The sequence below is a fragment of the Mesoplodon mirus genome (genome assembly GCF_964341445.2).
Source record: "Mesoplodon mirus genome assembly, chromosome: 3".
NCBI classification, from domain to species: domain Eukaryota; kingdom Metazoa; phylum Chordata; class Mammalia; order Artiodactyla; family Ziphiidae; genus Mesoplodon; species Mesoplodon mirus.
In genome coordinates this window covers 106,703,786-106,720,441 of record NC_138978.1, presented here as the reverse complement: position 1 = coordinate 106,720,441, position 16,656 = coordinate 106,703,786, and the positions used below count along the sequence as shown (strand labels likewise).

The 16,656-nt window shown below is 35.9% G+C and overlaps 1 protein-coding gene across 3 annotated transcripts in view; it reads right to left on the bottom strand.

The window, feature by feature from the left end:
- MAGI3 (membrane associated guanylate kinase, WW and PDZ domain containing 3) overlaps positions 1-16,656 on the bottom strand; it is a 279,275-nt gene that overhangs the window by 100,234 nt on the left and 162,385 nt on the right. For all 3 annotated transcript variants that reach the window (XM_082613413.1, XM_082613414.1, XM_082613415.1), the window contains exon 2: positions 5,519-5,635. In XM_082613413.1, coding sequence (XP_082469539.1) covers positions 5,519-5,635 — 117 coding nt within the window. The remainder of the gene's footprint in view (positions 1-5,518; positions 5,636-16,656) is intronic.

Here is a 16,656-nt window from a genome sequence, read left to right as displayed (position 1 = left end):
ATATGTTTCTATAAATGATTTCTAATTTAATTCCATTATGATCAGAGAACATATTTTGTATGATTTAAATCCTCTTAAATTTACTGAGTCTTGTTTTATGGTCCAGAATATGGTCTATATTTGTAAATGTTCCACGTGCACTAGAAAGAATGTATATCCTTGTGTTATTGGGTAGTATGCTCTAACAAATAACAATTAGGTCAAGTTGGTTGAAAGTGTTATTCATGTTATAACCTTGTTGATTTTTTGCTTACTTTTTCTAAAGTGGGTATTGAAATCTTTAACTATAATTATGAAGTTTTTTCTATTTTCCTTTTAGCTCTCATTCTGGTATCATTTCCATTCCATCTGAAGAATTTCCTTTACTATTTCTTATAGTACAAGTCTGCTAGAGAAAAATTCCCTCATCCTTTTTTGTCTCAAAAATTTCTCTTTATTTTTAAGGATACTTTTAGTTTATATAGGTTGGCATTTTTTCTTTCCAGCATCTTAAAGATGACATTTGACTGACTTCCAGTTTGTACTGTTTCTGTTGATAAGTCTGCAGTCATTCTATATTCCCCACATGTACCTCTTTTTCTGTCTGCCTTTCACATTTTCTCTTTATCGCTGGTTTTCAGCAATGAGATTATTATGTACGTTGATCTTTTTTTTTTTTAATGTTTCTTCTGCTTGGGGTTTGTTGAGATTCTTTCATCTATGGGTTTATAGTTTTCACTGAATTTTCAAATATTTCAGCCACTATTTCTTCAAATATTTTTTCTGCTTCCCCCACTTTGGCTTGATAGTGTGCCACAGGTCAATATGAGCAGATCACAGTACTGCTCTGCTTATAATCCAATGTCTGAAAACAGCTGTTATAGATATCTTGCCCAATTTCTGGTTGTTTATGATAAGACGGTAAATCCAGTACCAGTTAGTCCTTCGTTGCAAAGGTAGAAGTCTGTCTCTCTCACTATTTGGTTTCTTTTAAAAAGTTCACTGTTTTACTCTTTTTCCTCTCCATGTTTGTTTGATTAGTTTATATTGCTAAGTCTTCAAGTTCACTGATCTTTTCTTTTGCAGTTCCTAATCTGCTGTTAAGCCCATCCAGTGAATTTTTGAAGTTCCATTTAGTTCTTTTTAAAAGTATACAGCTTGGGCTTCCCTGGTGGTGCAGTGGTTGAGAGTCCGCCTGCTGATGCAGGGGACATGGGTTTGTGCCCTGGTCCGGGAAGATCCCACATGCCGCTGAGCAGCTGGGCCTGTGAGCCATGGATGCTGAGGCTGTGTGTCCGGAGCCTGTGCTCCGTCACGGGAGAGGCCACAACAGTGAGAGGCCCACATACCGCAAAAAAAAAAAAAGTATACATCTTGTTTTCTCTTTATTCTGTTCATATTGTCCTTTAAATCCTTGAGCATATTTATGATAACTTTAAAATTCTTGGTATGGTCATTATCTGTGTCCCTTCTGGGTTTTTTTTTTATTATTATTATTTTCTTTAATCAGCTCACTTTTCTTTTGATTATGGGTCACATTTCCTTGTTTTTTTGTATGCCTAGTACTTTTTTATTAGACACTGGACATTGTGAATATTATGTTATTCAGTGTCTAGATTTTGTTGACTTCCTTTTAAAGAGTGTGGATTATTCCCTTTCCTCCCCCTCCCTCCTTTCCTTTATTTTTACTAACAGTTAAGTTACATGCATATTCACTTGATCCTTTTGGGACTTTTTAAATTTAATTTTGTTAAAATGGGTCTCAAGGAGCTTAATCTATGGTCATTTTAACCCTACTAGTAAGCCATGACCCTTACGGGTTCTCTCCACTCAGTCTGGTTAGAACTCAAATTTCTCTTGGCCCTGTGTAAGCTCTGGTATTGTTAATCTTACAGCTCACAGAGAGTTCTTTGCCCTGCTATGTGAAGTCTCATCCTACACATTCTCAGCTTAGTATTCAGCAACAGACCCAAGGAGGCACCTATGCAGTTTGCCTGAACTCTTTTTCTTCATAGTTCTTTCCTCTCTGACACCCTGTCTTGCAAATTCCAAACACCTCAGACTTCTTGAACTCATATTTCATATGTCCCCTCAACTCAGGGTCTGCTAAACTCTACCTGGGCTCTTCCTTACTGAGCTGTAGCCTCAAAAGTGCCTCCAGGAAGAAAGCTGAGGAAATTACAGGACTCCTCTGTGTGCAGTCTCCTTTCCTCTTCTCTTAGGGGTCACAGTTGTGTTTTATCTATAATGCAATGTCTGACAACAGTAGAAGTCTCTCTTTCTCTCTTATTAATTTTGTGTTTTAAATTGTCTTAGATTTTGTCAGTGGGCACCCCATCTAGGTGGCTTTTTTTTCTTTATGTTCTTCTGATATGTCCCCCAAATTTTTTAAGCATACTTTCTGATATAATTGGATATTCCGAGCTCACCTTGTACTTTCCTTGCCCTAGACGGGGAATCAGAATTTTCTCCAGGAAGATCTGGCATCTTTTTTTTAAATTTCTTTTTTTATAATTAATTTACAATTAATTTATTTTTATTATTTATTTATTTATTTTTGGCTGCATTAGGTCTTTGTTGCTGTGTATGGGCTTTCTCTAGTTGTGGCGAGCGGGGGTTACTCTTCGTTGTGGTGTGCAGGCTTCTCATTGTGGTGGCCCTCTTGTTGCAGAGCATGGGCTCTAGGCACATGGGCTTCGGTAGTTGTGGCTCACAGGCTCTAGAGCGCAGGCTCAGTAGTTGTGGCACATGGGCTCAGTTGCTCCGCGGCATGTGGGTTCTTCCCGGACCAGGGCTTAAACCCATGTCCCCTGCATTGGCTGGCGGATTCTTAACCACTGGACCACCAGGGAAGTCCCAATCTGGCATCTTTTAGTAAAGAATTACATTTAGAGACCAGATGCGACCATTCAGTTTGCTAACTGCTACTGATGCATCAGGGCTTCTAGATTCTTGGACGTGTTTTGGGCAGTTCAATTTTAAGTTAGGAGTTCCAGTTAGGATCTGAAATAGCTGTAGCTGTTTGGAAACTATGAATTAAAACAAATAAATTGTAGAGCTCCTTTCTAAGGCAAAACCTCACACTGGGGAGAAACTGCAAAACTAGGACAGTAGAAGTAAGTTAAAAAGACGATCAAGTAAAAGTGGCAGAGGGCAGCAAAAAGTACAAGTACATATTTTTATTACCTTGCTTTAACAAGGAAGGAGGGAGCTCTAGAGCTATGAAACTAAAAATGCTACCCTGAGATACCCCATGCAGGCAAAGTACCAAGTTCCTTATAAGGGGATAAAAATCAGATTGTTTTCAGATTTTTTTAAGAGCAATGCTTTATGCCAGAAAACAATTAGATAATTAAGATAGTCTGGGAAAGAAATTATGAGCCAAAAATTTCATATCCATCCAAACAAACTTTAAAGTATAAAGGCCACAGAGAAACTGCTATAATGATCCTGTGAACCTTTCATGGAAATCTGGTAGACAACAAGCTTTAGACAACCAGAATTATTGAAGAAACAACAACATAAGGGTTGGTAGCTCGATTAGATATGTATCTACCCAAAGAATGAAGAATAAATGATGATTATAAAAGGGAGAGTACAGTACATAATGGTTGCTTGCATTGCCAATATAGATACAGATCAAGCATCAAAAAACGGTCAGAATGAGGAAAGCATATGCAAAGCAGAATGAGCTTGCTGATTACCTTATATTTGTTGGGAATAAAAAGATATTACTTCAAGTGAGATGATGGGAGAGGGAGAGGTAAGGAGGAAGAAGGAATGACTAGATAATTTTAATATTACTCATAGTAGGAGCAAAAAAAAGGGATGAGAAACAAAGAGTATTATATAAAGGTACAGAGATAACCAGTAGAATAAAGATACAAATCTTCCTAAAAAGAGAGCTCAAATAAAATAGACTACATAGTGAAAGGCTTTTTATATAAAATACTTATATATGGGTAAAATAGAAAAATATGACCAAACTGGGACTAAAGATATCAATCACATCAATAAATATAAAGTTTCACATTGGCTACAAAATAGAAAAACATGACAAAACTGAGACTAAAGATATCAATCTAATCAATAAATATATTTTCACACTGGCTACAAAGTTCAACACTATTTGCAAAACAAAGAGATTCAGAAAGATAAAAGATGGACAAAGATTTATCAGGCAAATGCAAAGAAAAGAAGGCAGGAATTGCAATTCTGAAATGTGACAAGGTAGATTTATGGGAGGAAATCATAGAAAAGTAGTCAGATTTTAAAACAAAATATTTTATACCATGTTAAGGAGTCTAGACTTGTAGTCAACAGGGCTTTTTGAAGGATAAACTACAAATGGAAAAGAATCAGACGTGCACTTTAAAGATGGACTAGACTGAGGTGACACTGGAGTCAGGGGAAACAGTTAGAATGGGGCAAGGGGCCACACACTGCTTGAGTACCTACTCTAGACCAAGTAGTTTACATTTATATTCTCGCTTTAATTCTAATAATGATATCAGGTGAGCCTTATGATTCCCATTTTATACATGGAGATTCTGAAGCTTAGGAAGATTAAGTAAGCTGCCCAAGTAAACCAACTAGTAAAACGCCAGAATCAAGATTTTGAAGTCAGTTTTACTTAGCTCTTTGCAACTACATAATGCTATTTGTTGTTGTTGTTGTTGTTTAAAATCCAAGTAAGAAAGAGTGAGGGTCTATGGTAGTGCAGAGAGATAGGTATTTAAGAAGCATAATTAGGAAGGTTTGGTGATGAACGGGACATTGTGTGAGATTAAATAACAAGAAAAAGAAATCAAGAATTCCAGAGGCCTTATAAAAGCTAGTATCCACAAGAAATTACAAATATACTGAAAAGTAAAACAAACCAGAATGTCCTCTTATTCCCTTTTATTGTTTACTGCTTTTATTCTTCCCCAGACCTACACTAGTTAAACCAAGCATACCTGATTTGTTATGTGTTAAAAAAAACAATAAAAAGCCAAAACTATCATTACAACAACAAACAAGTCCTATGAAAACTATTAAGACTAGAAGAGATACACCAACATCTAGATAAAAATTCAAAATGGATTACCACAAAGGTGGCACTGCATGCTTCCTCCTTTTTTCCTTTTGGGAAGAGGCAGATTTTAAAATTAGTAGTATCCTAATAATTAATAAAAAATATTTGTTCTCAGTGTACAGGCATTGAGAGCAAAATAGTCTTCTTACTGCATAGGCTTTAGAAATTGATTTATAGGAAAAGCATCTAGTTAGCAACATGTACATTTATATTCTTAAAATTTTAAAGTCTAATGACTTTTTAAAAAGTCAAAATATAGAATCTTCTAGTTTTTCTATTTTTAAAACAAAACACTTGAAAGTCCTCTGAAAATTTTTCTCTTTATCCAATTTTTGTTTCATTCCAATGCCCCAACTTAGTCTCCACAATTTCATGAGATACTCTAGTGAATTATTTCTAGACGTTTGATTAGTTACATAAAGATATTTTGGCTGCATTTCTTTAATTCCATCTCATACTTACATGGAATAGTTCTCAAATAGAGATTATCTCTAATCACTTGCTGCAGTTTGTGGTCAACTGATCCTTTCTGAAACTGAAGACTCAGGTAATGTCGCAAATCTTTATTAATGACTTTGCCTACAAAAAAACCACACAAGACAAAACACATAACTGTTAGATCCCCAGTTAAATATCAATGCTAGTTAATGAATACCCTTAAACCATTTAGCCATAAATAGGAAAAAGAAATCAGAATATTTTATCCAAAACAAGATAATTGTACCAAACTATTATAGGTACTATAATTAAAATACACAACTTTAATACACAATGTAAGCATAATTATACATGGAAGGAGAGGGAGGACGTATAAGTCACAGAACATGACAAATATCCAAGGTAATTTCATTCAGTCCCATGACTTTAAATACGATCTATACCCTGGTAAGTGCCAAATTCTTATCACATCTCTATCCCTGACCTATCTCCACCAGGCTCCAAACTCATCACACTCTCTATATATTGCAGATATATTTGGAATTCAAATAAGCGCCTCAAATTTCAGATGACCAAAACAGAACTCTTAATTCTATCCTCTCCCATTATTTTCCTCTCCTCTAGTTCTTCCTGTCTTAGAAAATTACCACCACCAATCCAATAGAACAAACCCCAAACCTAGAAGTCATCCTCAATTTCTCCTTTTTACTTCTATCCCTCAGTGCAATTTATTAGCAACTTTTGTCAGTTCTACCTGCAAAACATATCCCATAACTGCCCACTTCCCTTCATTTCCACTGCCACCATCTAAGCTAAGCCACTATCATTTCTCACCTGGAATTCTGTAACAGCCTTCTAATCGGTTTCCCTCCATCCATTCTTGGCTCCTTCCTGCTCCCACCATTCACAAAGAAGCCAGAATGAGACTTTTAAACATAAATCAGGTAATCACTATTCTGTTTAGAGCCACAAATGACTTCTTGCTGCTCTTGGAATATAATTCAAACTTCTAAACAGGGCTTAGAAAGCCCTACATGTTTCAGCTCTGGCCATCTCTGACCCAAACTCACTCACCCTTCACCCTCTCAAACTATGCTCCACCCACACTGGCCATCTTTATCATCTCTAACAGGCCAAATGGGTCCTACTCAGAACCTTCTGCCTATCACTAGATTGAACAGGCATTTTCTGTCCACTTGCTTGACTCCTAGATACAATGTGAATAAATAGGAGTGAATGGTTGTTTTTTCTTATTTGTGGGGAAAATGGGAGATTAAAAAGAGGGACATTAGGGGTCTCAAAGAAATATTAAGCAGAAAAATAGAGGACTGCAGAAATCTGATCGCAGTGAATTTATAATAAGGGTTGAGCTTAAAATGAACATCAAAGCAATCCAAACACTTTTCATTAGACAAGATTTCAGATAATTAGAAAAGAGCAATGCTAAATCAAAATAGATTATCTTATTGAATAAGAAATGACTAGTTGATTAAAATATACTCTTTATTTTATTTGAAACAGCATAGTTATGACCAGATTAGATAAATCAAAGGTTACTACAGATCAGTTCATTCTTTTAACTATTATTCTGTAACACAGCATTTCTAATCCCTTCTTTTGGTCTTTTCTCACATATATAAATAAACATAACCTAAATGAGAGAGTATTAAAATAAGCAGGAAATCAGAGAGCTTCTAAAGTTTAGAGATAACATTCAGATCCTAAACTAATAAACATAAACCAAAAAGTCCCTGTTTTGCATCGTCAAAAATAGATGTTGAGGAAGGGGAGAACCTTGTGATCAAAGAAGAAAACCTGAAAGATATTTACAGGAATAACACAGAACAATGTGTGGTCCCAGAGGCTGCTTCTGTCAGGCACTTCGGGGCCCCACCAACCCAACTCCAATTTAAATGGAATCATATTATTTCATTTTTTATTTATATTATGGAACTTGTTCATTGCTGGGTAGAAGAAAAACCCAATTCATAATCAATACTGTACAGTCTCATTGCTTAGTGAACAAAATCATACCCAATAATGAGTTCATTACGTATTTTAAAAATTAGATAAGGAGTGTTTCAAATGCACTGTAATAATCAGTATACAAAAGCTTTTGTGGACTGTTACATAGGTGCTTGAAAGTATTAAGTGATGCTTGCAGAAGTTTGGTTAGGGTTTTTGACTAGACAGAGAACGCATCATTTTTTTTCTATTTGAAGTAAGTTACATAGGCTTCATTATCTAAAAACCTGCTATCCAATGTATTTTCAAAAACAGTTTTAATATGGATAAAGGCTAATGCCTGTTTTATTAAAGAAGACAATCTAAATCAACACTTTTTAAATTCAACGTTTGTCAAATTTTTAAATTTGAAGCTTTACTATAAAATATGACATAACTCACAGAGATAACTATACAATGCTAAAAACCCACACTGGACTTTAATCTATAAAAACAACAAGACAAAGCCATAATAAAAATCATAGATCACAAATTACCACGAGGGGGGCTCTTTTAAGGGAAAATGAAGGTAAACAACTCAATTCCTGTTTCAAGGGCCCGTGAGACCTTAAGACAGAATCATTAAAGCGGAAAGAATTAGATTTAAAGAATAACACCTAGATTTATCAGGACGGGAACTGCACTCTATCTTCACTCTCAACTTCTATGGGGATTCTGGATGCAATGCTGAGATGAACAGCTGAAAAGAAGAGGTTGAAGTACAATTTCATAAATGGGATATTTTATTTAAAGTGCACAACTATTCAAAGAAATCATCACACTTTTCTGAGGTTGGGGACAAAATATCACAAATATCAATGAAATGTCAACTATAAAAGATTAACAAATCATACAGATTGGCATTCTTTAAGATTAATAAGAATTAATGACAGAATATATTGGATATAGCAGTCATCATGGACTTCCTTGCTTCAAGAAACCAAAAACAACTTTCGTAAGGGGACAGAATATTATGCTTTCCACTTCGATGTGGTTCCATGGAATTTATTAAAAAAAAAAAAAAGTACAAATATCCTGAATAGGGAGATGGCTGTGTAATTACCAGAAGGCCAACAGAAACATTAGCTCACAGAGACACCGCTGAGATTATCTATATTACTGAATTGTATATGAACTTCCAGCTTTTGTTTAAGGAGAGTTTCACAGAAACTTGACATTTCAAGAGTATGAAAACATCTACTTGGGGTTAATGCAGTTGTTAAACAAATAAGAAAAAAGATTCTTCATAATTGCATTCTTACCCAGCCAGCCTTTGCTTTTAAGTGTTAAGATTATTCTTCGACTTTTAAGTGATTTATAAATCGAGTTGATTTATGAAACTTAAAAAGAGATCTGTAAATCTTACATACACAGCTCAGGAGGGGAAAAGTCTATAACTGAAATCTCAATCATATGAATAAATCCAGGCACTCAAGTTTCAATATACAAATCCTCAGTCAAAAGAACTCATAACTCAAATTCATGCTTTCTGTGTGTATGCCAATTAATATTCACTACCATTTCTCTTTAAGGAATCAGTATATAGAATCACTGGTTATTATTTAGGTAAACATTGTGGCATGCTGGCATAGATGAGGTCATGCAAGCAGCTGTAAACCAACCCAACTGCCAACATTTCATTGTCTTTTCTATAAGGGTAGTCTAGGAGACTTTGTCAACCACTTGCCAAAGTCAAGATATGACATGTCTTTACTATTGTCTAATCCAGTAGTAATTATAAAATTGAAAAAAAGAAAAAAATAAGGTCAGTTTGGCATGTCTTGTTCTTATACATTCACGTTGATTCATGGAGACCACCCCTTTCTTTTCTAAACACTTTCAATATTTTATTAGTTTTATTTTTTACAATCTCTTCCAATGTTGTCGCAGTTTAAAGTTAGGGAAGTGGATTTGCGTTTTTCTCAATCTATGCCTTTTTGGAAACTGGGACATTTGTCTCGCCTCAGTCTCCTGGTACTTCCCACATTCTCCACGATTTCACAAAGGATATCGACAATAACCCTGAGATCATACCTGAGAGTCCCTTTAACTCCTGGGGGGCAATTCAGCTGAGTCTTGAAAACTTAATTTCATTTAAAGTGAATGATACTCTTATGATATCATCTTTTTAAAATTTAACTTCCCTCATTTGAGGTTGTTTGTTTTATCTTTTACTGTTGGAAAAGTAATTCTTCCAGTCCAAGACTATGGAAGCAAAGTAAGAATGGTACAGAACTGATTTCTGCCTGTAAACAGCTACCAATAACGTCTTCTCACAGTAAGCCTACCTCTTCCTTCTCACTGCTCTTGCTTCAAACACAACCTTAAAAGCTCTTTGAGCTCTATGAAGTATCTAAACTCCTTTTGAGCTTTGGCCGATAGTAAAGGAAATTCTTCAATGTTTATTTCTTACAGTCTACTTAGCACTGTACAAATGTGACTGCGTTCCATCCAATTATCAATCACATACATCTTTTAAAAATCCTGAGCTGCTCAGAACATTCTTTGTACCCATAAGAATTTCGTCACATAACTTTTCTTTTAGAAACCTCTAGTCTTGGAACCACACCTATAGATGCCATAAACTTTAAAAAAAAAAAATCTGTTTTCCTCAAAGGCAAAGTACGGGCATAACCATGTCCCACTTTTCTTCCTTACTATGATGACTGTAAATAGCCTGGTGAAATTCCCCATCAAACTGTTCAATCTAACTAGTTCAACACAACTGATGTTACTAACTAGTCATTTCTCATTAGACTTAGACTCCGAAGAGCATTGCATTTTATTGCTTCCTCTACATCCTGAGTTCCATGAAACTAGTGAAAAAGATATACATAAGCTTAACTCCAAACTGGCTCCTTGGTTCAAGGCAGGAGTTCCCTAAGACAAAATAAACCAAACTGCAGTCCACTTGTTTGTGAAACTGTAAATGATATTTGAGCAAGACTTCTCTAGATAATCAGTATCTACACATTTCAAAGTAAAATATATTCTATGGCACAAAAGTTATTTAAAAATATCTTATACAGGGCTTCCCTGGTGTCGCAGTGGTTGAGAGTCCGCCTGCCAATGCAGGGGACATGGGTTCGTGCCCCAGTCCGGGAGGACCCTACATGCCACAGAGCGGCTGGGCCCGTAAGCCATGGCCGCTGAGCCTGAGCATCTGGAGCCTGTGCTCCGCAACGGGAGAGGCCACAGCGGTGAGAGGCCCTTGTACCGCAAAAAAATAAAATAAAATAAAATAAAATAAAAAATTATACAGTTGTTAAACATAAAAGTTTGTCAGCTATCTTAGGACCAAGGCCATGGTTTGTTTTTACAGATTTAGTCCCAGGATCTAGCACACAGAACAAATGAGTCAGCTTAATTTTGTATCTTTAATTGTTCATTTCACCCTCTACATCATCTAATGCAGGAAATTTTAGAATACTCACTTAACTGATACAGTATTCTTTGTCTATACAAAATTTTATTTTAAACTGTTTCTTAAACAATGAAATTAACTTTATTTGGACTCTGTCAAAATGCTACAGTAAATTCTTCATTGACACAGCAAGCTCTACATCTTTAAAAGTAAGTTTTAACTACAGCTTTTATGCCAATTCCTCAAATTCTGTTCATCAGAACACTGATGACTAGGACTGCTATGTTATAATAATAATTATTATATTGTACATATATGCTATATGTTTTCACTCATTTCTCATGAAAACCTTTAAGGCAGGTATTATTATTCCCATTTTATAGGTAAGGAGCTGAGGTATAGAGAGGTTAAGTAACTCGGCCAAGGTTATATCACTGAAAGTAGCAGACCTGGGATCTGAACCCAGTTAATCTGGCTCCAGAACCTGCACTATAAGCACTGTGCTAGATAACTCCCTCCCTTCTTCCCTCCTTCCCTCTCTCCTTTCCATGAATTTCTTCTCTTGCTTAAGCTTACAAGAAAACAAGATTAGAACACCATCTTTCATAAGAGCCCACCCTTCTATGAAAGTCACGTCTATCGTGTAAAAAAAGATTTACTGAGTCCTGAATAGTAGGCTCTTGCGGGTAAAGCAGTGAATGAGAGTGCACCCAACTGAACTAAAAGTCTCACAGGGAAGATGAACACTGAGAAAGAAATTTCAAACTCGAGAGCGTTATGAAAGAGAAGCATAGAGCACTGTGGGAATCTATAATCTAGATCCTAAGTCTAGGGAGTCTAGGAAGCCGTCACTGAGTAATCACACTGGAACTGAAACCTGAAGGATAAATAGAAGCCAACTAGACAAAAAAAAAAAAAGGTGGGGGGATTGGTAGAGGGAGTGGTACATGCGAAGGCACTTACTTGAGGTGGGAAAGAACACAGTGCTGACAGGAACTGAGAGAAATCCAGTATAGCTGGTTCTTAGGAAGTGAGGAAGAGTTCACACAAGCTGAGACAAGAGTTCCAAGGGCCAGTGGGTTGAGTAGAACCTTGTGACAATAATTTAAAAGAACTTCAACTAACTCAGGTATGACACCAAGGACCTTCATAATTGCTATAAGCTAGCAACTATGGATATATTCTTACTGGTCACATCTATATTTCATATTTGTGTTCAAATGCCACCTTGTTACTTCTATTTGGTCTTTTATCTGTAAGAGGATATTCAAGGTGTAAGAGGATATTCAAGGTTATAAACTTAGACAACCCCTATCAACATAACTCTTTTAAGTATCCCACTCTCATTATAGGCAAGTGGAACCTAATGAATTTTTAAAATAATTTATATAACTAAATTCTTATTCTGTCCCAAACTTGAAAAGCACTAAATCTTCTGGAATCTCTTGAGCCACTTAGTGTTTAAAACTGGCCAGTTTTCAGTATTCTTCTGAGTTACAGTGTGAAGAAACACAGACTGAAGCGACCAAGCGGTGTTGCTGTCTTGTGCAGAATCCTGCTGCCACCTCACCAGTCAGAAGAAAGTCTCCTGCTAACAGAGGTCACGCTCTTTTTTTTTCCCCTTCAGGCTTTTAAGATATTATTGACATAAAATATATACATAAGTTTAAGCTATGCATGCAACGATTTGATACATGTATATATTGTTAAACAATTACCATAGTTAAGGTCAGTTTGTAACCCCATCCTTTCACATAATTACCATTTTATGTGTGTGGAGATAGCACTTAAGATCTACTCTAACATCTTTCATGTATATAATCTGGTATGATAGTCATCATGCTGTACATTAAAACCCCAGAACTGATCCACCTTAGAGCTGTATGTTTGTACCCTTTGACCAACATCTCTCCATTTCCCCCACACCTAGCCCCTGAAGAAAATGCACCATTCTGCTCTTTATTTCTATGAGAATATGAGCTTCTATTTCTATCTCTATTACATTCCACATGTAAATGAGAAGATACAGTATTTGTCTTTGTCTGCTGGAGGTCACATTCTTTGTCTCTATTACAAATTAGGGCAGTAGTACATATTAAAACGAGTGTCCATTCTCCACTGATTCCTGGAAACAGTTATCATAAACACATTGGTCAGATTTCATCTACTGCCCTGGGTCCACTGGCAGTTTAAGGTCAAGTCTGCTGCTGCACATCTGGTCCTTTCCCAGCACACCCTAGAAATGTTTTCTCCCTCCCTCCTTTCTCTCCGTCCTTTCTTCCTTCCCTCCCTTCCTTGATTATTATTTTTAATGCATTTACCATCAGAAGAACTGGAAGCATAGCTAAAGTAAGAACTCTTTGGTTTAGGTAATCTGAAAAATCCCTGAACTACACCAAACTAAACATACCCATCCCTAAAAGCCTAACACTGTTTACTACATGTAGAATTCAATATTAATGCAGCATTGAAATTGCTTCATTATATTCAAATTATGTGTAAATAAAACCCATTATCATGCTGTATAATTTTTTTGAAAGTTTTTTATGGTTTTTATTTGCTTAAATAAAGCAAGTATTTCTGTGTAGAATGTATTTGCAAGTAACAATCATTTCTCTAAAAAAATCTGATGCATGGCCAGGAATCCAAGTTATAAATATTCTAAAAAGTTGGTGCCCCAGAGAATGCTGTTGTATCTATATTTGTTCTTACTTCTGAGGCAACTACCCCAGTCCTGCTAACACCCTGCCCTACCCTTCTAACCTCCACACCCAACTCTTTCCCCTGCTTGTTTCAGTTTTGTGTCTACTCCACCTGGAGACCCACAGTGTTGTATACACATAAATACTGTTAGGGCAAAAGGCCTGCACATTGACCACTTGTTCACCTGCTCTTTGAAGCCAACACCCAGGCAGAACTCTAAGTCCACATTAAGGAACTTCTGTTTTCATCTCTCCTCCCCGCTCGTTCTTACTACAAACAATGGGGTACATGTTGGCCTCCCTCACTGGATCTTAAGCCTGTGTGAAGCCAGGAACTATGTTTCGTTCATCTCTGTATCCACCCTCCAAAATACCTAGCATAGCTCTGAGTAAACACTCTCTTAAACACACCAAAATGATACTTGATAATGTGATTGCTATACTGACAGTTTTAAATGGAATTAATCTCCAACAAACACTTTTACTATAATCCTCACAGAAATCCTTTCATTAAACAGCACTGTTAAAAGTAAGTTTTGATTATAACAATGTGGTCAAATGCTCATAAGGTATTTTAAATGAAAAAAGCAGGTCACAAAACAGAATATTCAATGTGACCCCCAAATTGTAACATACCTGAGGATATGCAAATTTAAAAAATGTAAGGGTCATACATAAACTCATACTTAAACATTAGCAATACTTAAAACATTATTGCAGGTATAATTATTGGGTGATTTAAAAAAAACTTTTACCTTCATGGTTTTTGTATTTTCAAATTTTCTACAGTGATCATCTATTACTATGAGAAAAAACTTTTAAAAACTAGAAACACATTTTCAAAAACTTTGCCCTTCAAAGGTCATTCATGGAAAAGGAAGCCTGACCCAGTGGAGCATTATGACAAAAAACTTGCAAAAGTTCTATGTAAAAGCTGATACTATTTGTCTAGGTTTTCCTTTAATCATTTGTTTTTAATAAGTAGTATTTTCCCCATACCGAGGTTAAATTCCAACCATTTTGCTTTTAACTGAAACTCTCAATTGATAAATAAGCTACAGAATATTAAAATCTACATTTGAAAAGTAAGATGAAAATCACAATTCTAGAAAAGACACAGCAAAGTCACCACAATTTTCCCTTTAAAAGTCATGCATCAGAAAGAGCAAAGTAAGATGAACCTTCCTAGCAGAAAACAGTAGAAAAAATAAGAAATCATTAAAAGTGGGTCTTTTTCTTTTCAAAGCTTTTATTTGATGGGATCATGTAGATTTAGTTCTTAAAGAAAAACAGTTTTTCTAAAGTGCTATCCTGAGTCTATTTACAATTTTTTCTTTGTGGCACTCACATCAGGAATCATTAGCAAACCTGTCAGAATGCCAGATAACCAGTGCTAGATGGCACACCGAAATCTGAATCATAGTATTAATGCTTCATCCTTTTGACAAGAGGGTACAAAGCCATCTATTGTGCCTTGTCATTTTCCCTGAAAACAGAATAACTGGGTTCAGTGGTCTCTGCAAATCAAAGTTATAAGCTTCAGCAGAATGTTCAGGACTTGAGGTAGAAGATCTGTTACTGATATTTCATTGTAGCAGTTAATAAAAAGATAGCTGAAAGGGAATACAGATGTGCTTGATTAGAAGTCCGACTGGAAAAAAAATGACTATTACAGAATTCAGACTGCATTTTAAGATGCATCATTATGTAAACAATCTCAACCTCTAGGTTCAGGCAGTAGGCTGATATAATTAACCACTATTAAAAAAGGAATTTAATAGCTTCTTTTTCTCTGATATCTTTTAAAAATAGAAATTTATCCCAATCCTTAGAAATTTTCCAAAGCAGATAGTTTAAAGGTCCTAAAAACTATATTACACATCAAAACTGATCTGACTCCAGGGAGAGTCAACATTCGTTAAAAAATAATTTGTTATTTCCCATTTTCATTTCTAATCTCTATGTTTCATCAGGAACATATTTAAAAGGATTTATCATCCTTACAAAAAATGTCAAAATTTCAAAGAAACATTTTTAGAGATAAATGGCCATTTCTATGTATATCCCCCTATTCAGATTCCTCCACTAAAAACCATTTCCCCCCCACTCACCTCAACTATAAGTCTGAGTGAATCAGGACCTTTCAGAAAATGTCAACATAGATGAAAGTGTCAGAAGATCTCCAGTCTCCCATTTCCCATTAAAGGGTCTTAACAAACAAAAGAATACCAGAAAAAAAGAAAAAAAGAGGGAGGGAAGGGAAGAAAGAGGGATAGGAGGGAGGAAGGGTGAGATGGAAGGAAGGAAGGAAGGAAGGGAGGGAGGGAGGGAGGGAGGGAGGGAGGAAAAGAAGAAGGAAGGAATCTGTACCCCTAAACTAAACCAATAGCAAGGAAAGAATCTATTTCAAAAGACAATGGGAATTTCTATAAATTCCAATATCAATTAGTGAGAACTAAGGAACTGCAAAGTAAGAATCACAATCAAGGGTACCAAATGGCCTTACTAGCTTGATAGTCTGAATTTAGGTTTAAGAACTGAAAGGGAGTTTTCTGGGCAACATGACAATATAAGTCACTTTTACAAAAGGCTCTCTAATACAGAACAAAATGAGGAGAAATAATCAAAAATAGAAGGAAAAAAAGAGTTAATCTCTGTCCATTCAAATATCAACTCCAAAGAATACAAAACAATTTAGAGTACACTGAGAAAATGCCCAAAGCTGACATACAACACCCTAGCTCATAAGCATAGCACATTTTGCAGACTCTGAGTACAAAATATTGATAAATGTTGAATGTATATGTTGATCTACAAAACAAAAGGTATATAAGTTGCTGTTCCCAATCCCTAGCAGCAGGAGATAGAAGCTTTCAGACAGAAATAGTGACAAAACTCCCCCAAAGTAGCTGCCTTTGGCACTAACCCCCTACACCTCCTTGGACATCAGAAAAACTAACATCTCTGTGTGTAGAATAAACAGAGGAGGGAGCCAAGAATAGCTATGGGCATGTAGTTAAAATGTGAGGGCCACTGTCCAGGTGAGAGACGATTTAGATCTGTAATGGGAATGGAGGAGCAGATGGATTTGA